This window comes from Carcharhinus amblyrhynchos, chromosome 27 (genome assembly GCF_965287045.1).
Source record: "Carcharhinus amblyrhynchos chromosome 27, sCarAmb.v2.hapA, whole genome shotgun sequence".
Lineage (NCBI taxonomy): Eukaryota > Metazoa > Chordata > Chondrichthyes > Carcharhiniformes > Carcharhinidae > Carcharhinus > Carcharhinus amblyrhynchos.
In genome coordinates, this window is record NC_137350.1 from 7,880,381 (window position 1) to 7,905,415 (window position 25,035).

General features: G+C 42.0%; 1 protein-coding gene and 1 non-coding gene across 4 annotated transcripts in view; both read right to left on the reverse strand.

Moving 5' to 3' along the window:
- Positions 1-835: 835 nt before the first annotated feature.
- Positions 836-938, reverse strand: LOC145359376 (U6 spliceosomal RNA). The gene has a single exon (XR_013889580.1). It is a non-coding gene; the product is annotated as a U6 spliceosomal RNA (small nuclear RNA).
- A 2,555-nt stretch (positions 939-3,493) lies between these two features.
- Positions 3,494-25,035, reverse strand: part of gosr2 (golgi SNAP receptor complex member 2) — a 74,868-nt gene continuing 53,326 nt past the window's right edge. For all 3 annotated transcript variants that reach the window (XM_080213710.1, XM_080213709.1, XM_080213708.1), the window contains one exon: positions 3,494-4,986. In XM_080213710.1, the coding sequence (XP_080069836.1) occupies positions 4,825-4,986 (162 nt within the window). In that variant the 3' untranslated portion in view covers positions 3,494-4,824. The remainder of the gene's footprint in view (positions 4,987-25,035) is intronic.

Consider the following 25,035-nt stretch of genomic DNA (forward strand, 5'->3'; position numbering starts at 1 on the left):
TCAGATTTATTATTGTCATGTGTATTGTTTCTTGCGCCCCACAGACAAAGCATACCGTTCATAGATTAGAATGAGAGTAAAAGGTAGAATTAGAGGGTACGCTGGGGGAGGCTTGCGAGAAGTCGCCCCACTCCAGCACCATCTTGAAATTTTTCTTTTAAATTCTGAATAACCTGGCACGAAGGTCTCAAAAGGTAATCAACTCTTTGGGTCATACAATCCATACAGTGCAGGAGATGGCCATTCAGCCCATCAGCTCTGCACTGATCACAATTCCACCCACGCCCTATTCCCTGAACCTCTCATATTTATCCTGCTAATCCCACTGACATTCCGGTCAATTTAGCATGGCCAAGCCACCTAACCTGCATATCTTTGCACATTCTCCCCGTGTCTGCATGCGTTTCCTTTCACACTCCAAACCCCACACAGACTGTGACCTGAGGCCAGAATTGAATCTGGGTTCCTGATGCTCCGAAGCAGCAGTGCTAACCACTGTGCCGCCCCACTAGTCACATCTATAAAATATTTTTAGCAGTAATCTGTCATATCTATTCCTTCCCAATTAAGCTCTAAGGGAACAATTTGCAACTGCAGGCACCTATTCTTGTCCAAGTGGGGAGGAGGTTTTGAAGCTGCTCTCTTAACATCCCACGCCTGTTTGAAGCAATTTTCAGGATGGACAACATGCCTTCCTGTTTCGAGCAGGGTTACCTAAATATGCACATTGTGATACCACACAAGTAATACAATGTTGAGGCACAAAAGGAGAAAAGGCCCAAAAATTTCTCTGGACAATTTCTGTAGGGCCAGCAGGATCAGAACTGCTGCTCCTGGATTCACAGTAATACTCTCCAATTTGTGTGTCATCCTTGCGCAGGGACTATGCTAATCTGCTCTGTATCGTTCCAATTTTCATGCACTTGCTGCTGAAGCGAGCATTCTCTGAGCTACTGAGACTGCCTCAGATCAGCTCCTCCTCACGCCTGACTCGCTGGTTCAGTGTAAGAGTTGGCCAATTTCCAACCCTCCCATAACTGATGGCAGGTTCCCACACTTCACCAGTTGCATTCGTCTGTGGCCTGGACCCCAATTTCACGCGCAGACGTAATGCTCCCATCCATAATAAGTGTGGGGCAGAACTTATGAACAAGCTGCGTTTTGCCCTCACTATTAATGGCGTGCATTTGCAAAAGATGTTCCGAGCCGCTTGCCTTCACACCTGTTTCAGGTGTTAAAAACCGCCCACTTCCTTCCAAAGAGCTTTCAATGCACTTGTTGCTTTAACCCACTTGTTTGATGACTCTCACTGATCAGCGGCGGCAGCAAGCTCAGAGACGTCAATGGGTTTATTAAGAAATATATTTACCTTATTCAGTTCAATACGATCCATTGGAATTTATCACAAATTAAATATTTAAAACAAGCACTTAAGAACAGATAATAACAAAAAATGAAAATAAAATCAAGATAACTCCAAAGCAATTAAATATTGCTTTCCGAGAACAACTGCCCAAAACACAGACCAATTCTTCAAAACTAAAGAAACACATACAGATCAAACGTCAGCCATGAAATTGTTGTTTCTTTTGCCACTTCACCCCCTTTAAATGTGTCTGAATGTTCTTCAGTATTTTTATGTTTTACTGGTTCCCCCATATTACTTCCTCACCTACATGCTTTGGACAAGGCATCATTATTCCCAGTTAAACAGCAAATAATGTAAATACAATCTACCTCCTAGTGGCCTCACTTTTCCAGTGGTATGTTTGACTTCAGTGCAAAATATCTCCTTTTACAGGTGTTTATTTTAGAAACAAAAAGCATAATAATGAAAAAGACAAAATACTGTGGATGCTGGAATCTGAAACAGAAGCAGAAAATGCTGGAAAATGACAGCAGATCCAACAGCATCTGTAGAGAGACAACATTTTGAGCCTGGATGACTCCATCAGAGCTAAAGACAACTGGAAATAGGAGGAGGTTTATACTGCTGTGCAAAGGAGAGGTGTGGAGCAGTAGGGGCTGGATGGAGGGCCAGAGATGGAGGCAAGGGAGAGATTGACAAAGATGATATGGACAAGACGACAAACGGAATGTAAATGGTGGTGATCGTGGTTGAGAAGTGTCCTGAAAGCGGGACATTAAAGGGATCAGAATGTGTTAATGGCAGAATAAAGTCCAGCAGTGTGCCAAAGGACAACCTGAAGGGGTAACAGATGGTTCTGGTGGGAGGGGAGACAATTGTGAGGGAAAACCAGATGGAAAGTGACATAGGAAAGAGAATTGAAAAATGAATCAATGGAAGAAGTAGAGTAAATTGATTGAAATCAAAAATGGGGTGAAGGTGGAGGAGAGAGTTCATGCTGTGAAGTTGTTGAACTCCATGTTCAGTCCGGAAGGCTGTAAAATCCCAATCGGAAGATGAGGTGCTGTTCCTCCAGTTTGCGATGGGCTTCAGTGGAATGTTGCAACAGGCCCAGGATGGACATGTGGGCATAAAAACAGGATGGCGTGTTGAAATGGAAAGCGACAGGAAGGTCTGGGTCCTGCTTGCCGACAGGACGAAGGTGGCTTGCAGAGTGGTCACCCAGTTTGTGGTTAGTCTCTCCAATGTAGAGTAGACTGCACTGGGAGCAGTGAATACAATGGACCAGATTGAAGGAGCTGCATGTGAAATACTGCTTCACCTGAAGAGTGTGTTTAGGCTTTGGATGATGAGCAGGGACAAGGTGAAGAGGCAGGCGTTGCACCTTCTACGATTGCGTCAAATCAAACTTATTAAATAATCCACCGAAACATTTTGCAATTATTGAGATTAACCTGTTTTTAAGTGCAGAATGCTTGCATTCAGGGCAGGCAACTTCATAACTCGAAATGATCTAATAAGAAAATAAAGTCAAATTAATCTGTCAACCATCACCAAATATAGCAATGATTTATCAGGGTGACAGGTACACAAACATCATGTGACAGTTTAAAGCACGCTCATTTGCAAAGTTAATCAAGGGCCTCGGGGCAGTGGAAAGGTTTACAGGGCAAGAATTCCTGAGCTTTGGGCTACTTGTTCACCTGGGTGTAGGGAACACACAGGAAAACTGGGTGGGAAGTGCATACTCCCCGACTGGAGTCAGCCTAATTTCCACTATTACTTTAAATAGACAAAAGATCAGACAAGCTCCCTTACTGTTGTGCACTCCTCCCAGCCCAACTTCCTGCATGTTCTCAGTCCAGGCAATCCAATCATCCCAGGCACAGGAAGTGGAACGCCTGCCTCCTAAGACTTGGATTAAAATCTACATTACATATTCAAAACCTATTGAGTTAGAAAGACAGGATTCACAGTCTGATGGACAGAATGTCAAAATAAATTACTGCCCACATCTCGTGCAGTGGTAGCATGAAACCATTAAAATTTTAAGTATGCACAGTCACAAGTCGAACCATTTGTAGAGCCATTCCATCACAAGACACACGAGGTATCGTAACACAGTCAGAAGCAACTTTGGACTTTAATAGACATACAGGGTATCGATGAATGTCTGAACAGAGATTATTTTAATGTTTCTAAAATGCAGTTTAGGCCAGTCTACATTCAGAATGACAAGTACAATCCTTTTAAGCATGAAAAGAACATTGAACTCAAAACAAAAGAGCAATGAGCAAAGGTGGGAGGGTGAGGGGGTGGAGAAATTTAATTTTTTTTATTGAGGGCACAGTAGCTATTTTCTAGTCATTCCAGAGCATCCTGCAGGCTAAGAGTCAATACCGTGGAACATGATCACACACTCTGGAATAACCTATAAGCCCACTGTGCGTCAAAGAGGAACAATTCACGTCACATATTTTCTCCAACTCCATTCTGTTCTGGTGCAGGCATGCTAAGGATACCATTTCTCATCCTCACACTGAATTGTGATGATATCTAGGCACCATATAAACTGAATAAGTAAAATGTAGTCTGCTGCCTTATAATAAATAGGGGCTTGAACAACAAGGGTAGAATCCTTCATTAGGAGGAGCGTGTTCTTTTAAGTCTAACTCCTGTTTCTCCCAAGTCTGTAATTTTTTTTTGGAAATGATTACAGGGAGAATACGGAGGGGAGGAGAAGGAGAGCTTGTGCACTGTCCTCTCAATGCTGATTGGAACTCACCGTTAGATGGCGAGGGCGGGCGGCCTGAGTTCACTCGTCCGAGAGTTTCTGGTAGACCATATGGAAAACCACTCCCAAGTCAGCAGTTGCCATGACCGGAATCAGGAACTTTGTTCTCCAGGGGATTGTGGGGTCAACAGCGTAGCGGGATAATGCAACTCCAGGCAACTAGCCAACACCTGAAGCACCAGGTTGCAGTGTTTGTCAGGAGACATATGGAATGCTTCATGAGGTTTTGTTGAATAATGTTCTCTCTGAAATGGTCAGCTCAAACACCTGGAATTACTTGATTTCTTTCCAAAGGGAAAAGCCAGGGGTGGAGAGGAGGAGGAGAAACAATTACTATAAAGTGGTTTCCTGCTTTCTCAATGACATGCTTATTAAGTGAAGGTTTCTTCTCCTCCAGTTGCCACAAAACTAAAATGATCAGAATCCTGCAGTGTAGTTATTGAAATCATTGGCCTTTATCAAATCTTTGATCAATGGTTCTATCCGAAATAATTGTAAGCTTTATTACAAATCATGTAGAGCATTTCATCCAGAATGGCAGTCCAGATTTTCTGTGTTAACTTTCAAATAGGGAATTGAGGGCAGAAGTCTGAAAGCAATGAGCCAGAAAAGAACTCGGGCAGTCCTTTCATGGACTTGTTTTTGAGAGTCCACTGTCTACTCATGTCAAGTACTTAACCGCCAAGACCATGATGATACAAGTGACGACCATCCCTCCAATCATGATGAACTTGTCCTGGAAGGACCGTTTCTCAATTAGCCGCATCACAGTGTTTGACATTCCCAACATATTTGCCACATCCAGAATCTTCTTTTGTGCTCCCTGCAACGATGGATAAATTATTAGACAAAGCGCGACACAGTCATAAAAACAGAGTACAACTTCAAAACCTTCAACATGGGCAGGGTCATTCTTTTCTGATCAAGAGGCTATTAAACACCCAGATTAGCCAAAACATTGATTCAATTCTCTCTCAGGTGGATGCTAAGCAGATTCATGGAAACAGGCACAAATTCCCCTCCTCTTCACACACCATCCCAACTCCAAAATATATCACTGCTCTTTCAGTGTTTTGGAACTCTCCCTCTAACAACGTGGAGACATTGACACCACACGGTCTGCAGTGATTCAACAAAGCTCACCATCAACAGCTTTGTAACGATACTCAGATCCCTGAAGAGATTAAAAAAATGTCTTGAAGTCCTGTAAGGTAGCATGGCTTCACAGTGGTTAGCACTGCTGCCTCACAACACCAGGAACCTGTGTTCAAAACCAGTCTTCGGCATCTGCTTTTAGTTTGCATGTTCGCCCCACGTCTGTGTGGGTTTCTTCCGAGTGCTCTGGTTCCCCCCCCCCCCACAGTCCAAAGATGTGCAGGTTAGGTTGATTGGCCATGATAAAGTGCCTTAAATGTTCCAACAAGTACAGGTTAGGGGTAAATATATGAGGTCACTGGGATAGGGCCTCAGTAAGATGCTCTGATGGAGAGTTGGTGCAAACTTAATGGGCCGAAAGACCTCCTTCTGCACCGTAGGGATTATATGATAAGTTGCCATCTAAACATTTTTTTGTTTATAATACCAATGTTAAAAAGTACAGACGACTCCTTGGTCAGTAGAGTTGCTCTTGTAGATTTACAGGACTTGTCCATTCAAAACTATAAGGTGCCAACGAAAACCATCAATGAGTTCCAAGGGCAATTTGGGATGGGCAATAATTGCTGGCCCTGCGAGCGATGAAAGAATACCTAGCAAAGCAGATCAATTCACCACTGATTTTACTGCTGTCTGTGAGCTTGCACTGGCTGAATATTTGCTTACATAGCATTAGGCGCTGCACTTTAAAGTAATCAATTGCATAAATTGCCTTTTGATGTCTGAGTGCAATTGTAATATGAACGGTACCACGGTAATTACATTCTATCACTGGAGGCATTGTGGTACCACTGGCAGAAGTAATAACAGTGTGACAATTTTAAACACTGCAGTTCAACAGGTTTACGTAGACAGTTCCCATTATAAATGTGTAATTTATAATGGAAACTTTAAAAGTTAGGACTAAAAGTATGACTCTAAAATGAAAATGGAATATGTATGCATGTTCCAGCCCAATTATACCTTGGCATATAATCCCATTTCAATTGAAGATTAAACAAACAACTGAGTAATAACAAAAGTAGCACACATAGACAAAATGTGCATAATGTATCATCTGTACAGCAGCATACTTCAAAAGAGTAAGCAATCCCATAATGTAAAGTGAAATCTGGAATACTTTTGAGACCTATAAGACTCATGAGGAAAGGCTGTCGAGGACCATGGAAGATGGGTTCCATACATTAAAAGCTAGGTTTTGACATCCCCAAACATTCAGATATGTTAACAATGTTTGTTTTGGTAGGATATAGCATGGTCAATGGATTGATGCCATGGTGGCTAAATGACAAAGTCATGTTTTAAAGAATGTGACTGAGCATCGGGAAAAAAAACCATGATGCTGTGGACAGGAATCAAGTGTAGGACTGGTTGAAAGAAAAGTAGATTCTGGAATCCAATTGATGTAGGGATGCCAGCATTGGACTGTGGTGGGCACATTAGGAAGTCTCACAAAACCAGGTTAAATTCCAACAGATTTATTTGGTAGCCACGAGCTTTCGGAACGCTGGTCCTTCATCAGGTCATTCACCACTCACCTGACGAAGGAGCAATGCTCCAAAAGCTTGTGCTACCAAATAAACTTGTTGGACTTTAACCTGGTTTTGTGACACTCCTTATTGTGGAATCCAACTGGTCAGTTTCAGGGTGTGTTTTTGAAGAGATAGTGATTTTTTATTCTGCAATTTGATGATTCAAAAAAAAAAACACAATTTTAATATATTTATGATTTAATTAATTTGAAAGGGCACCAACAATGAAGCTGCCATTTAAAAGTTTTATACATTAAGCAAATTATATTTCAGTCATTTTTTTCTCATGCTACCAAAATTGCCCTCAATTTGCTTCTATTAGCTAGAGAGTCAAGGTTCAATTTAGCATACAGACATATGAAATGCTTCAGTAAGTCACATCTATTAGATTGTTTCAGTTATCAGCGGAATCACATTATATTATAAGGTCATTAAGTAAATCAATTTGCAAACTTCCTGATGTTAAAACTAATTTTGGCAAATCTTCATTCACTCCTGCGGAGGTTCAATTATAGAGCTCTGTACCCATATCAACATAAAACTATCGCCAAATCTGCAGAGATTTAAAGCAAACAATACTGCCAATTCTTCCCACAGGAGAAATGTACAATCGTGGGTTGGCATAAATTATAATCTGTAACACTCAAGTATCCAGATGTAGATAAATACAAGGCTGTGCATATTGGATAAGGTACCAGGTACACATGATGAATTGGCCAGAATAGCAAAGATGGCTAAGTATCTAGGTTTGATTATTGATCACCACGATCAGTAATTATCGCTCTGAAATTAGAGGGATTTTGGACAAAATTACAATATGCTCAAAAAGCACTTTGGTAGCTGTACAAACTGAATATCCACTTGTGGGAAGCAGTCCTCAATATGGTTCAATGACATTTGATTAAAAACTGAAACACATTATTCCAGGATTGTGCCAATCGCTGTTGAACCACATTGTAGAACAGGCATGTACACTCGGATGCCACCCTTGTAAAATCACAAGGGTACGTTTAAAGAATTCAGGGAAGAGCGTGGAAAAGGATTGCAAGTTTTAACTAAAGAGAGAGAGAGAGAAAAGCAAGATGCACCCAGTGCTGATCTGCAAGGATCCTCAACCAGTCACCATGTTTAGTAAAGACTTAAATGATTGTTCAGAAACTCACTCAAAAAGGTAACAGGCATGATAAGCAGTGCCGAGTAACCATAACATTTTTAAGTGATATTAACAGATTAAGCAAATGATTTCAGTATCAGTCAATATGAGGTCATCTACTCTGGTATTAAAAATGAGAGATCAAACTACTTTCTAAATGGTGAAAGGATAAAACAGTGAAGGTGCAAAACAAAAACTTGGAAGCCCAGATATATAGATGATGGAAATGTCATTGATAGCTATAACAGTCAGCATTTCATCAATCTTTCTTGTACCCAAGTTTATTTATTAGTGTCACAAGTAGGGTTACATTAACACTACAATGAAGTTACTGTGAAAATCCCCTAGTCGCCACACTCCGTTGCCTGTTCGGGTACACTGACGGAGAATTTATCATGGCCAATGCACCCAACCAGCACAGCTTTCGGACTATGGGATGAAACCAGAGCACCCGGAGGAAACGCACACAGATATAGAGAGAACATGGAGATACCGCACCGACAGTGACCCAAGCCAGGAACTGAACGCAGGTCCCTGGTGCTGTGAGGCAGCAGTGCTAGCCACTGTGCCACCGTGCTGCCCTGGAAGACAGAAAATATTAGGAATGGGTGGGGAAACTTGAGCAAAAGTTGGACAGGTTAGGTTTGCATCTGCTGAAGTTTAGAAGAGTAAGTGGTGACTTAATTGAAATATACAAGGAAGGTCCCGAGGGGTCTTGGTGGGATCGCTGCAGAGAAGGTGGTTCCTCGTGGAAGAATCTAGAACTTGGAATGACTGTTTAAAAATAAGAGATTGCCCATTAAAGACAGAGATGAGGAGAAATCTTTTCTTTCTAAGGGTTGACAGTCTTTGGAATGTTCAAAATGAGGTGGCAGCAGAGCTTTTGAGTATAGAATCACAGAATCCCTACAGTACAGAAAGGAGGCCGTTTGGCCCATCGAACCTGCGCCATCAACAATCCCACCGTACCCCCGTTACCCCACATATTTACCCTGCTTATCCCCCCCCAAAACTAGGATCAATTTAGCAGGACCAATCAACCTAACCCGCACATCTTTGGAGTGTGGAAGAAAACCAGAGCACCCTGAGGAAACCCACGCAGACACAGGGAGAACGTGCAAACGCCACACAGATAGTGACCTAAGCCAGGAATCGAACCTGGGTCCTTGGTACCTGTTTGGGTACAGTGAGCAAGAATTCAGCATGGCCAATGCACCTAACCAGCATGTCTTTTGGAGTGTGGGAGAAAAATCAAAGCAATTTCTAAGGTAAAGGTAGATAGATACTTGGTAAGAGGGTTCTGCAGAGGAGGTAGGTGGGAATGTGGAGTTGAGGTTACAATTGGTGGAGCAATTCTAAGGGCTTACAGGCCTACTCCTGCTCTTAATCTGTAACACAAAGGAGTGGAAATCATTCTTCAGAGGTGAGAAAGGGCAAGTCTGGACTTTCTCAGCAGGCTAGAACCAGAGGTGCTCAGCCCTGACCAAATAAGGACAGTGCTTGTGCATTCCCCAGTCTTAGCCTCTTGTTCAAAAAATGGTTTGAATGAACTGAAGAAGTTCTATTGAGCACTTTGATAGAGGTAGCTCACCAATGGAGATAATGAACAATTGATATGGAGTTTTTGTTGGACTGGTCACTAACTGTGCAATCATGCAAGAGACCATTCAGCCCATTGCATCATAGCCAGCTCTTTGAAAAAGTTATCCATTTAGCCTCAGTTCCCTTCTTCATGTTCTCATAATTCTGCAAATCAATATTTTCTCAACTCCTTTTTGAAAGTCACTATTGAATCTTCTCCCGACACCCTTTCAGGCAATGCAATCCTGATAATAACAACTATCTTTTTTCTCCACGTATCACTCACCAACACATGGAGGGGTTGGGAGTGATTTCCCATTTGGCCGCCATCGGAATCATAGCAGGCAGGCGTTGGCAGGGGGGCATGGACTATACAAAAGGCATGTTGATTGTGGGTGGGATTTTTCCATTCTCGGGCTAGCGCAGCAGCAAAATCCCACCCGCAAAACTCCCCTAGTATTGAGCACCTTCAGAAGAGCCAATTTATTTCTTGGCAGTTAGAGGATCTGAAAGTATATTCCCATTTGATGTGATGAAGCCTCTGTGTTTATGGCAATTTAACACAGCGTACTGCCATTGTGCGCACCATAGACAGAAGTTTCACCTTTGTACCACACTACGCAACAAACAAGCTGACGGGCACCATTGAGGTCATCATGCACAGAGCATGTTAGGAGGGCATTTATGATTTATCTGCATAAGCTACAGAATTCTTTTTCTACGCAATTAAGTACATTTCATTCACCAATTATTAAGAGGAAATACATTGTACTGAACTGGGCTAATTTTTAAGGCCTGTCAATTGTAGGATTTTATAAAACATTATAAATGATTGTAGTAAGGGAGGTGACACTTTCTCCACCTTCATGTCCCTGGAATAAAATCTATATGAGCCAGTTCACTCCTCCTGATGCTGGGGAACACAGGGTGCAGACATTTCCCAGTCTCTGTCTCTCCCTCCAGCCGTTTCTTTCAAAATTTCATCTCCTATTGGCAGGTTCGATTCCTGGCTTGGATCACTGTCTGTGCGGAGTCTGCACGTTCTCCCCGACAGGTGCTCCAGTTTCCCCCCACACAGTCCGAAACATGTGCTTGTTAGGTGCATTGGCAATGCTAAATTCTCCCTCGGCCATGCCGAATGTGGGGACTAGGGGATTTTCACAGTTACTTCACTGTAGTGTTAATGTAAGCCTACTTATGACACAAATAAATCAACTTTAGTATGTTTCTAAATCGACACAATCATGTGTCCTCTTAGTTGAGGGTTGGGGCTGAGGATGGGTGAACAGAAGTGGACCCCATTTGCCCCTTGCTCTTTCTAGCCCTGTATGACAGATTTGGGTGAACTGTGGATGGCAGGCATTGTTTGAAGTATTAACTTCATGCTACCAGTGATGACTGTGCTGCAAAATGGCAGTCAAACAACTGCACATGCAAAGAGAGCAAGAACAGGAAAGAGAGGTTAGAACACCATGCCTACTCCATAAGCTATACAGAAGAGGTACCAAGACACAAGTGTTAACTAGTACCAGAATATGTACCAACTGGTAACCAGGTACCATGTCTGGAGTCCACCGATAAAGACCATCTCAGAACGTGATGGCAGCAGTGGAGACATCAATGTTACTGAAGGAACCCTAGAGTGAAAGAAAGCATGATAGCAGCTCATACTTATGACTGAAGGGAAGGACGTGGCAAGCTGGAGAGACATAGTGATGACCATACCTGCTGAACATTCTCTGCCCCTACCCTACCCATTTGACTATCTTGAGTGTCCATTGAAGGAAATGGTATTTCCAAAGCTGTCAATGTCGAACAGCATCATGCTATACAGCAAGAGCATCAAGTCAGTTTCTTCCTTTATGCTGTAGTTCCAGTGGCAATGTTCTCCTGAGACAGGGAATGGAGGGTCCATCTTGGACTTTGAGACCATTCTCAAAGCCTTTGATACCTATGTTAGCCTGCATCAAAACTTAAATCACAGAGCAGGTATGTTTTAACCAATGGAAGTTTGGTTGGGACCCAACAACTTGGGGAATCAATTGAGTTATTTGTACCAATCCGCATCACCTAGCTAGCTCTTGTGGACAAGTGGTGTTGAAGGATGAGCTAACCCGCATTCACATAGTCATAGAGTCGAGACAAAAATCTCTCCAACTCTCTGCATACCAAAGATGATCTTACTTTTGAAAAAGCAATACAATATGCGAGACATGTTGAGCTTAGAGAATTCAACCAGTCTCTAATTCAACACGACTGTGAGGCTTCACATGACTCAGTTGATTGGATTGACTCACAGACAGCAATCCTGCCCGTAAAAAAAAAACCATCAACCCAACTGAAAGAAAGAGGGCAACGTTCAACAGTGGCAGCCCTCGAGGTGCTTGTGCTGTGGTGTGGAGAACCGACAGAGACACCAGGACTGCCCAGCAGGGGGTGCAGAATGCTGCAAAACTGGACATCAAGTATTTCTGCACTTCCAACAACTTAATCAAAGTTGAAGACAAGGAAACATTTATGAAATGCTCCCTATCAAAGAAATTATTAATCATGTAAAAGGTGAAATTACAGAATTTCCAAGGGAAGTTAATAGTCCAGGCTGCTAATCAGTGACAGTGCTTTAATACCACCTTTAGCATTGATACTAGGGCTGCTAACATACTAGATAATCTCAACTGCCTTCCACAGATACTTCATCCATCAAATTATCTACAAAGAGATATAGACAGGTTAAGTGAGCAGATAAACAATTGTCAGGTGAAGAATAATATGGGAATGTATGAACTTGTCCATTTTGGCAGGAAAATAGAAAAGCAGTACACTAGTGAGAGAGAGAGAGAGACAGAGAGAGAGAGACAGAGAGACAGACACACAGACTGTTGAATGGTACAGAGGGATCTGGGTGCCCTGGTACATGTATCATAAAATGCTAGAATGCAGGTACAGCAAGTGATTGGGGAAGCAAAAGAAATGTTGGTGTTTATTGCAAGGGTAACGTTATATAGAACTAGGAATGTTTCACTGCAGCTGTACACGGCTTTGGCGAGACTGCATCTGATGTACTGTGTACATTTTGATCTCCTTATTTGAAGGAGGATATAACTATGTCAGCAATTAAGAGAAGTTCACACAATTTCTTCCTGGGATGAAGGGCTTATCTTAGGAACAAAGGTTGACTCCCCAAAACCTGTCCACAAGCCAGGAGTGTGATGGAATATTCTCACCTTGACTGGATGGGTGCAGCTCCAAAACACACAAATAGCTTGACATCATCCAGGACAATGCAACTCGCCTGATTGACACTCCTGCCACAAACATTCACTCCCACCACCAACAACAACAGTAGCAAGAGAGTGTGTATAATTTACAAGACATATTGCAGGAACTTGCCAAGACTCCTTAGACAGCACCTTCCAAACTCACGATTGTTACCATCAAGAAGGACAAGGACAGCAGATACATGAGAATATCACCGTCTTCAAGTTCCCCTCCAAGCCACTCACCATCCTGATTTAGAAACGTATCGTCATTCTTTCACTATCACTGGGTCAAAATTCTGGTACCTATAATCATATGGATTGCAGTGGTTCAAGGTGGCAGCTCACCGCTACCTTCACAAGGGCAATTAGGGATGCATAATGAAGGCTGGCCGAGCCAGTGATGCCCACATCCCTTGAACGAATGAAGAAATGCAAAGGTTGGTTGCTATTTTGTCAGCCTGAATCCAGTTCACTATCTGATCCTTCCAGGGAATCAGTTACAACTGAAAACAAGCCCATTGCTCTGTAAGATCCAGAGTTGAGTTGGAGTCAACACTTAAAGAAAGAATTTCTACAGGGATTCGGCGGCTGATCACATTCAGCAGAAATAATCGCAAACCTTTTTTAACTGGTGAAAAAGCAAACTGCCGCAGGTTCTGGGGCTTTGAGATAGGAGATGACTGCTGCATGACTACAATACGGGCACAGCATGCCCCTGTGTATACTGAGCATGGGGTCTCCCAAGAGCTCAACTTTACTGCTACCTGATAAGGAGGCTGTACGACAATAATCATTGATGGAGCTGCTGCCATTCAGGAAAGTCTCTTGTAACGGACCCCTGCATTGGTTGCTCCAAGTGGCTCCATAGTTGGCAGAGTGCACTGACAAACCACATTCAACACCGCAGCAGTACAGCAGAATCTCCTTTTCATAGAATAGGATACCCACAGTGCAGAAGAGGCCATCCGATCCATCAAATCTGCACGGATTCTCTCAAGAGTACTGCTAGGAGCAATGCATAAACATCAGGTCACACTGTGCTCTAACTTTTTAAGCTTGGTTTTCTACTTGAGCTATTATTTCTCAATCACTTCTATTCCTCAAACGTTAGTATTTATAGTTACCGCAATAGCGTCCCTTCAGCAGGGTCACAGAAATAACAACAATGCAGAATGATAGAGCTGGCAAGAATATCTCCTTCCATTCAAAAAAAGACAGGAACAAAATCTGAAACACCTTTACTGCAGACACTTGTTAACCAGAGAGAACATGAAATGAGTCTTCTGCATGCATTCAGCAAAGTTTGCTGTGGCCGTCTAATTGTGGTTAGACGCTATCTGTTGTTTATATAGTTTACAGTTTAGATCATTTCTGAAGTTGCAAAAACACCCCAAGGACACAGATGTTTTCTATCTGGAGGAAGCCACTTTGGAATTGATGATTAAATCTGTGGCGTGGGAACCAAGATCTACTCATCAAATCGATAGATCGGAGCCATCCGATTCCAAATCCAAACCAATAGCTAGGTAGCTTGGGATTTCCCTTTCAAAAGGGAAACAAGTGTAACACGTGCATTCCTGTTGTCAGACTGTTCAATCTAATAGCCAGATGCCAGTATATTGGTAAGAATATTCCAGCCTGCCATGGAGGTTTAACTACAAGAGATTCTGACTTCATTTAATTCTCTGCTCCCTGATAGAAGCAGACAGGCCTTGTGTTTCTCACAGTTCTGCTGTCTGCTCCTCAGTTCCCAGGGACCACACCTTAGATAAAGAGACTGACATGCTTCCAACTGGCTGCCAACACAGATACAGAAAAGGGCTATGACAGAAGTGAGGGGGGGGTAAAATTCAACTGAATGCTGAACAAACACAAATAAAAGCCAAGTTACATTCTCACACCCATCTTGGCAATTGGGCAAGATTTTTTTCTACACACTACATAATCCAAACTTCAAGTAACCCATTAACATTTATAATCTGCAGAATGCCTGTGACATTACAAGAACTGTAATTGTTGGAAATGTACCATTTAATCAATGGGAAAGTTACATGGTTTGATAAGTATTCTTGCAATCATTTTTAAATATGTATAAAACAACTCTTATCACTGAGATTGACAGAATGGGCAGAGTGGACTTTTCAAGATTTGATATTTATGATTTACATCAGGTCTATCAAAGCAAGTTCCAAAGTAATCATTGCCGAAGTGACAATATTGCAGCACCTTCTACTGTACGAATACTAACAACTGAGGAATAAAAGTGATTGCGAAATAATTACAAGTTTAAAATCAAGTTAAAAGGTTAGATCGCAGTGTGAACTTATGTTTATGTATTACTCCTCACAGTACATTCTGCAGTACTAGTGGGACATATGCATGCAGTTTGCCAGCGCACTGTGCCAAGTATGGAGTCACTCAGCTTGTCTTGAGGCAGCCAATGCAGGGGTCAGCTACAGGAGGCTAGCTGAACGGCAACAACCTGGAGGAATGTACAATTCAAATTCTTGTAACAGGATAGCAGCAGAGGTTTCATTCTCCTAAACATTCAAATGCATCATCGATTACAGACTGCTTTTGCAAAGGTGACAATTACCAGGCAAGACCCAAAGAAAAATCTCACTGGCCAGTTCTGAAGTTTATAATATTGTAAGGAATTATGTAAAATTACAATGAGTACCTCACATAACCTTTCTTCTGCGAACACACTGAAGACTTTTGCCCAAAGAGTTCAACAAGAGGAATAGTGAATGCAGCTACATTTGCGAATTTGTTTAAGTCATGGGTAGGTAGATTTCTGATAGACAGGGGAATTAAGGGTTATGGGGAGAAAGCGGGAAAGTGGAACTGATCCACTTCAGATCAGCCATGATCTTATTGAATGGTGGGGCAGGTTCAAAGGGCTAGATGGCCTACTCCTGCTCCTATTTCTTGTGTTCTTATGTTCTAATAGACTGGGACTTTTTTCTCTGGAGTGTTGAACACTGAGGGGTGACCTTAAAGAGGTCTATAAAATAATGAGGGGCACAGGTTAGCTAGATAGTCAATATCTTTTCCCAAAGATAGGGGAGTCTAAAACTAGAGGGTATAGGTTTAAGGAGAGAGGTGAGAGATACAAAAAAGTGTCCAGGGACCCAAGTTTTTCACACAGAGGGTGGTGAATGTCTGGAACAAGCTGCCAGAGATTGTAGTAGAGGTGGGTACTATTTTGTCTTTTAAAAAATATTTAGACAGTTACATGGGTAAAATGGCTGTAGAGGGATATGGGCCAAATGTGGGCAATTGGGATTAGATTAGGGGTTTAAAAAAAAAGGGTGGCATGGACAAGTTGGGCTGAAGGGCCTGTTTCCATGCTGTAAACCTCTATGACTCTATGGAAACCCAGCAGCCACAATGATGCAGCTTTCAGGACATTACACAGTTGACAGAGCACATACAAGTAATATCTGCCATAATGTCATAATGTTCACACTAAGTACATTTCCTCAGAATCAATGCTTCATCCTGTCAACACAAACATTCAAGTAATGCAGAAAAATATCTCTAAATTTCACCCAACAGCATCCACTTTCAGTTTTTATATCTTCTACAGAAACAAGAATGATGATTTCCATCACCAAAGAGAGGAGAAGGAATTTCTTCCTCCTTCTCCCCTATCCTGCACACCACATATCATCTTTAAGCTGAAGAGACATCCCATTGAATTTCACAACTAGAAGCATGGAAACTCAGATAAGGGAGGGTGGGATGGGTTTGCGGTTGAGTGGGCTGAAAGCTTGATCAAAGAAACAAGTCCTAGATAGGTTTTTGAAGGTGGCGATATCTAGGGAGAAATTATCAAAGGCAGAACACAAGAACTAGAAGCTTGAGTAGGCCACCATGTCCTTCAAGCCTGCCCTGTCATTCAAAATGATCATGGCTGATCTATGCCAGCCTCAACTCCTTTTCTGCGCCATTTCCCCATAGCCCTCTAATACTCGATCTATCAAATATTTATCCATCTCCACTTTGAATATTTCTAATAATCTAGCCTTCACCATCCTTTGGGGCAGAGATTTCCAGAGATTCACCACACTCTGCAAGAAGAACTTTCTATGCACCTCAGTTTTACATGACTGGTGCTTTATCCTGTAGTTACATTTGAGACTCACCCACTGGTGAAAACCATCTACCCAGTCAAGCCCCCTCAGGATCTTATTTGTTTGAATAAGGTCACTCCACACATTTCTTAATGCCAAGGAATATAGACGCAGACGGGTGGCACACTGGTTAGCACTGCTGCCTCACAGCGCCAGAGATTCAGCTTTGATTCCGGCTGGGGTCACTATGTGTGGAGTTTGCACAATTCTCCCCGTGTCTGCATGAGTCTCCTCTCAGTCCAAAGATGTGCGGGTTAGGTGGACTGGCCATGCTAAAAAAACAAAATTGCCCTTTAGTGTTAGGGGGAACAGGTAGGATAAATGCATAGGGTTATGGGGATAGGGTCTGGGTGGGATTGTGGTCGGTGCAGACTCAATGAGCCGAATGGCCTCCTTCTGGACTGTATGATTCTATGATTCTAGACTATTTGGTCTCTTGATAGGACAACCCTCGCATCTCAGGATTTAGCCTAGTGAATCTCTTTTGGGCTGCCTCCAATGTTACTAAATTTTTTTTTCAGGTAAGGGGATCAAGACTGCATGCGATATTCCTGGTGAAGTCTCATCAACACTGTACAAATGCAACAAAACCTCTCTATTTTTCTTCTCCAACCTCTTTGCAATAAAGGCCAAAATGTTTGTCTTTTTAACCAATTAGAAAAGATATACTCGGATGCTGCCGGGACTTGATGGATTGAGTTATAAGGAGAGGCTGGACAGACTGGGACTTTTTCTCTGGAGTGTAGGAGGTTGAGGGGTGATCTTATAGTGGACTTTAACATAATGAGGGGCACAGATCATCTAGATAGTTGATAACTTTTGCCAAAGTTAGGGGAGACTAAAACTAGAGGGCATAGGTTTAAGGTGAGAGGGGAGAGATACAAAAGTGTCCAGAGGGGCAGCTTTTCCACACAGAAGGTGGGGAGTAGTAGTAGAGGGGGGTACAATTTTGCCTTTTAAAAAGCATTTAGACAGTTACATGGGTATAATGGGTACAGAAGGATAGGGACCAAATGCATGCAATTGGGGTTAGCTTAGGGATTTGAAAAAAAAGGTGGCATGGACAAGTTGGGCCAAAGGGCCTGTTTCAATGCTGCAAACTTCTATGACTCTACTTGTGGAACTGCCTGCTCGTTTTTTGTGATTCATGCACTAAAACACCTAGATCCCTCACCTGCAGTGTCTCTCCATTTAGATAATAATCTGCCTTTTGATTTCTCCTACTGAAGTGCATGAACTCACTTCTTCATATTAAACTCCATTTGCCAGATTTTCACCCAGTCACCCAATCTACCTCTCTCCTGCTGCAGATTCAATATCCTCATCACAATATGCCCTTCCACCTATCTTCATACCATCAACAACTCTGGAACCTCATATTCTGTTACTTCCTCCAGTTCATTAATATAATGAGTGAATAACTGTGGGACAAGAACTGATCCCTGTGACACTCCATTAGTTACATCTTTCCACTCTGAAGAGTACCCATTTATTCCAACTCTCTGTTTTCTGTATGACAGGCTCGATCCAATGCTAACATACTTCCATCAATTTCATGGGCTTTTACTTTGTGTACCAGCCTCTTAGGTGGCACCTTGCCAATTCTCTTTGAAATCTAAGCATATCACATCTACAAATTAGGGTGGCACAGTAGTTAGCACTGCTGCTTCACAGCTCCAGGGTCCTGGGTTCGATTCCCAGCTCGGGTCACTATCTGTGTGGAGTTTGCACGTTCTCCTGTCTGCATGGATTTCCTCCGGGTGCTCCGGTTTCCTCCCACAGTCCAAAGATGTGTGGGTTAGGTTAATTGGCTGTGCTAAAATTGCCCCTTAGTGTCTTAAGATGCTTAGGTTAGAGGGGTTAGCTGATAATAATACGTGGAGGTAGGGCCTGGGTGGGATTGTCGTTGGTGCAGACTCGATGGGCCGAAGGGCCTCTTTCTGCACTGTAGGGTTCTATTATGATACAAGTTCCTTGTATAAGGGACTTTATAAGTCCCCTGTCAGGCCCCACTTGGAGTACTGTGTGCAGTTCTGGTCGCCTCACTATAGGAAGGACGTAGAAGCTATTGAAAGGGTACAGAGGAGATTTACAAGGATGTTGCCTGGATTGGGAGGCATGCCTTATGAAGATAGGTTGAGGGAGCTGGGACTCTTCTCCCTGGAGAGACGAAGGTTGAGAGGCGACCTCATAGAGGTTTATAAAATGTTGAGAGGAATAGATTCTCAGAGGCTATTTCCCCAGGTTGAAATGGTCGCTATGAGAGGACACAGATATAAGGTGCAGGGAAGCAAGTACAGAGGTGATGTTAGGGGTAAGTTTTTCACTCAGAGGGTGGTGAGTGAATGGAATCGGCTGCCGTCAGTGGTGGTGGAGGCGAACTCGCTGGGGTCTTTTAAAAGACTTCTGGATGAGTATATGGGATTTAATAAGATTGGGGGTTATAGATAGGTCTACGGATTGGTAGGTATTGATGTGATCGGTGCAACTTGTGGGCCGAAGGGCCTGTTTGTGCTGTAGTGTTCTATGTTCCCCTCTATCTACCTTGCCTATTACATCCTCAAAGAATTTAGGCACATTTACTTTTCATAAACCATGTTGACGAGGTTTGATTATATTCAGATTTCCTAAGCAATTGACTATTTCCTCTTTGATTATTGATTCGAGCATTTTGCCAATAATAGATGTTAAATTAATTGGCCCATATTTTCCTGTCTGTCTCCCTTTTTGAACAAAGGAGTCAAATTGGCTATTTTCCAATCTTCTAGTGCCCTCCCAGAATTTAGTGTGTAATGAAAAAATTCAACCAATGGATTCACCATGTCTGCAACCACTTCCATTAAAACTCTAGCATGCAGTTCACTGGGTCCAGGCAACGTGTCTGCCTTTAGTCCCCTGAGTTACTTTAATACTCTTTCCCTTGTGATTGGGATTTTTGTAAGTTCTACCGTGTTATTTGAAAATCAGCCCATCCGATATCTTAAGGATATTTGTAATGTCTTCCATGGTGAAGACTGATGCAAAAAAATTTATTTAGCATATCCACCATTTCTTTTTTTGCTGTTAGTAATTCACTCGCCTCATTCAGAAGAGGTCCCATATTTACCTTAGCCACTGCTTCCTATTTACATATCCATAGAAACGCTTGCTGCTTGTTTCTATGCTGCATAAAAGTTCTCTCTCGAAATTCACTTACTCCCTGCTTATGAGCTTTTTAGTCTTTTGCTGCTGGATCCTAAGAACTTCCCAGTCCTCTGGTCTTCCACTATCCCTTGGCACTCTGATATCCTACTTTACAATTTAACATTATCCTTGATCTCCTGCGTTAACCATGGATTTTACCTCTTTCTCAGGTAGCCCTTCTTTTTGATTGGGATAAACTCCTGCTGAGGTGTTTGAATATCTGCTACTCCTCATCTTAGCCTGTTTATCCAGTTCACCTTAAACAACTCCCCCTTCATACCAATATAATTGCCCTTATTTAGCATAAAGACACTGGTTTTGGATCGGATGGTATTCACCACCCTCAAACTGTATCTGGAGTTCCATCACATTGTGGTTACTACACCCCCTAGGGGATCCTTCTTCATTACACAAAATCAAATCTAAAATAGCGCATTCCCGGTTAGGTTCCACAACGTACTGCTCTAAAAAAAAAGTCCCTAATGCACTCCACAAATCCTTCTTCTACGCTACCCTTGGCAGTTTGGTTTGTCCAATCAATATACAGGTTAAAGGCTCTGCCACCAAAAGTGGGGATGGAAGAGAGCGCGAGAGAGAGAGAGAGAGAGAGAAACAAGGAAGGAGGGATTGCACCATAGACAAAGGAAAGGATTGTAAATTGAACATGCTGCAAAATGTGTAGAAGATCAGTAGCTGGGAATGGAGCAGGACAGACAATTAACATTCCACCAAGTATTAAATTACTGCAGGGCAACCAGGAGTACAGATAGGTAGGTTGGCCACTGACGTTTTTGCTGGGAGTGGGTGCAGAAACCACTGTGCACACACAAAGATGTGCTGGTTACGTGGTTTGGCGGTTTGGCTATGCTAAATTGACCCTAGTGTCAGGGGGATTAGCAGGATAAATGGGTGGGATTGTGGTTGTATGGACTTGATGGGCTGAAGGGCCTTTTTCTGTGAAGGGCCTTTTTCTGTACTGAAGGGATTCTGTGAACATAAAATCCTGCCCGTTGCATCCCTCTCTGTAGTCAGTTGACCTTTGCATCCTAATCAATTCCCATTATTTCCTTCAAATTCAATCTGCAAGCTTCTTTCTTAACTAAATTTCCTCAATCCTATACCAATTCCTTGCTGACAAAATAATCTGAAAAGAATCTGTAATACAAGTATAGTGTTTGCTGTTTACATTTTCTTTAATTTTATAAACCTGGCCTCTCTCCTTCAGTGATTATTCAGAGATGGGAATTTTCTAAAATCTAAAAATAGAAAATCCGTTCTTTGCTAAAATACCACTTTCCCCAAGAGATCACATGAATTGATGGCAACTGCTGGTCTAAAGATCCTGTTTGTTTGTGTGTAGCCCAAGTATATGACAGAGCAGTGCTCTAAATACTCTTCATAATAACAACAACAAATGCTGACCATACAATATGACATTAATAACAGTCTGTTTTTATATAATGCCTTGGGTGGCACAGTGGTTAGCACTGCTGCCTCAGAGCACCAGGGGCCTGGGTTTGATTCCCAGTTTGGGTGACTGTCTGTTCTCCCCGTGTATGTGTGGGTTTCTCCTGGTGTTCCAGTTTCCTCTTGCAGTTTGAAAGATGCATTAGGTTAGCTGCATTGGCCGTGGTAAATACTGTCTGTGGAATTCTGTATATGGAATATGCCATAGGTCCATCACCCCTTTATCCCAAATACCACATGTTCTGTTATATCGTTTACCAACACCATTTTTCAATCACCTGAGATAGGTGACTGCTTTAAAATAATCGTTCTGTCAATTCCTGAAAAGACTCCAAAACAAAAAATATTTTCAGAGGAGCATAGTCAATAAGCCAATATTATTCGGCTTCCATAATTCTTTTACGTTTTGCATGGATTGTAAGCAGATGCATTGCAGGAAGTTTTCTAAGTCTGTCCAAAGCAAGTAGGCGGGAAGGATTTATTCCATCTCACCCACATTCAGGAAGATATCGACAGGCTGAAATGTGGCACCGTTATAATTGAGGGGGGAGAATTGCAGGGAGGAAATTGAAAAATTAAACAATTAAGCTTAAACAGATGTGCAGCCCATGATTTAGGACGTGACGATGGAGATTTATTAAAACTAACAGAACCACAATGTCTCCAGTTCAGTAAGTACAGTGCAGGCAGGTTCTTTTGGAGACAATATTTACATAAGGGAGCCCAGCTGAATGATTGGAAATGCTGTATGCAAAATATTGTGTTCTTATTTCAAGCATTTGCAGAATTTTACCTTTTGTTTTAGACTGAAGAATTTTTGAGTCTGTTACATCCTTTCCAACTTATTTAAATGGAATATTATTCAAACTTGTTCACAGTTTAATTTTGGGAAAAAACAAACATCTATTTGTGCTGTTATCCAGTTTGAAGCATTAGCAAAACCATTACTGAGCACTTCAGGCTTTTTAAACTTGATTCAGGAGAAAATATACACATATATTTCAAGACTGATACAAGGATTGCGGATTAGAGAAAATGGAACTTTTCTCCTTAGAGCACAGAGGGAGGGGGTATAATAGAGGAATGCAAAATCATAAAAGGACTTTGGTAGAGCAAACAAGGAGAAAGAATTTCCATGTGTAGGGGTAAAAACAAAAACAAAACCTGGACATACTCAGCAGGCCTGACAGCACCAGTAGAGATAGAAACAGAGTTAACTGCCGGGATTTTACCAGGACATCTGTCTGAGGTTTGTATGATCCCACCTGAGGCCAAGGGAGAATGCTGTTCTCTGAGCCTCGCCCGCCCCAAGAATCAGGGCCAAAAAATTCCAGCCAACATTTCAAATCTGTCACTTCATCAGAAATAGGAAACACTGCACGAGAGTCAAGAAGCAGATTCAAGACAATTTAAGAACTAAGAGGGGATTTTTAAAAACACAACAAAATTATTTCAACTGTGCTACATGTATCAGGCAAATTCAGTAACTTCATTGCAGTGTTAATGCAAGCTTCCCTGTAACACTAATTAATAAACTAAACTAAAACAATAGTAACATTCAAAAGTGAGTTTGATATTTAGCTACAAACAAAAAGTTTTGTAGGACTGCAGGAGAGATGATGGGAGTGAGGATAACGAGTAGTTTTCAAAGAGCTGGCACAGATATGGTGGACCAAATGGCTTCCTTACAAATAGTTACACTACAGTTGCGCACATAATGGGAACAGAGCAAGGCACTCAAAAGCATTAGGCAATACTACCTGGCTTTTGGCTAGGTCAAGGGATATCAATCACTGTCTTAAATGCTGTCAGGTTTGATTACTGCAAACACTTGCTCTTTTATTTTCCTTGTACGGCAGCAACAATTTATCCAACAATTCTAGTTACAAAAACCACGGTCTGACATTGTCAAGCTTGCTGCTAATATTGCTATGTTTTACTTGAGCCAAAGAGAGGTGTACATCAATATCTTCTCTCTGATTCTACATGGATATCTGTGCAAGAGTGTTGACACTTGTGCTGGCAATGTGTTGTACAAGAGTGATAGTCTATCTATACAGCTCTACACAATTGTGGGAAACTGATGGAAGCCAATGTACACTTGGATCAAATGCAAAACAAAGAGTCCTGGCTGCTTAATTTATTAACTGAACTGGATACTTCTTGAAGTAGGCAAAATCCAACATCCACATCTAAGTCTCCTCTTATCACCCTTGGAGAGGAAATCAAAGGTTTTCATTTGGTCTGAATCAGGCCTGATGGGTCAGTGGATGCACCATGATAGCGCATCAACAACATACAAATGTAGCCCCTCAAGGCTGTTCCACCATTCAATAAGGTCATGGTTGATCTAATTCTGGCCTCAACTCCACACCAGACACATCTACCTCAGCCTCCACTGCCTCTCTTCCCTGGGGAAGAGAGTTCCAAAGATTCAGACTCTCAAACATAAGACTTCTTCTCATTTCCGTCTTAAATGGGAGACCCCTCTTTTTTAAAAAAAGTTACGTCCCCTAATTTGAGTCTCTCTTACAAGAGGAGACATCCTTTTAGCATTCACCCTGTCAAATCCCCTCAGGATCTTACATACATTAGATCACCTCTCATTCTTCTAAACTTCAACAGAAACACACCAACCTGTCTAGCCTGAATTTGTACTCCCTGGTTCCAGACTCTCAATCAAGAGAAAACATTTTGCGTGCATCTCCCCTGTCTATTCCTTCAAGTATTTTGCACTTTTCAACAAGATCACCATTGATCTTTCCTCGTAAACCATCCCCATCCTAGGTTATCAGTTGAGTGGACCTTCTCCGATCTGCCTCTAATTCTTCTTAATATGGAGACCATAACTGTATATAGTCCTCTAGATGTGGGTCTCAGAGCCCTGTACAACTGTAGCAAAACATCCCTACTTTTATATCCCCACCCTTACTATAAACGACAACATTCCATTTGCTATAACTGCATACTAACTTTTCTTGATTCATGTACCAGGACACTCTACTCCCTCTTCACCTTAAGAGTTCTGGAATCTCTCTCCATTTAAATAATATGCTGCTTTTCTATTCCCCTGCTAAAATGAATAGGTTCATATTTTCCTCATGAAACCCCATACATATGAACATACAGATTAGGAGCAGGAGTAGCCATTAGCCACGTTTTTGCTACCTCATGTATGCCCCTTTACAGACTCCTTATGTTTTTTTCACAACTTACTTTCCTAACCATCTTTGTATCATCAACAAATTTAGCAAGCATACATTCGGTCCCTTCATCCAAGTCATTGCTATAAACTGTAATCTTACTTACTACATGGTAAGAAATTACAAAGTGTAGATATACGAAGAGACCTGGGTGTCCTTATCAAGTCACTTAAGGCTAGTGCACAGGTGCAGCAAGTTA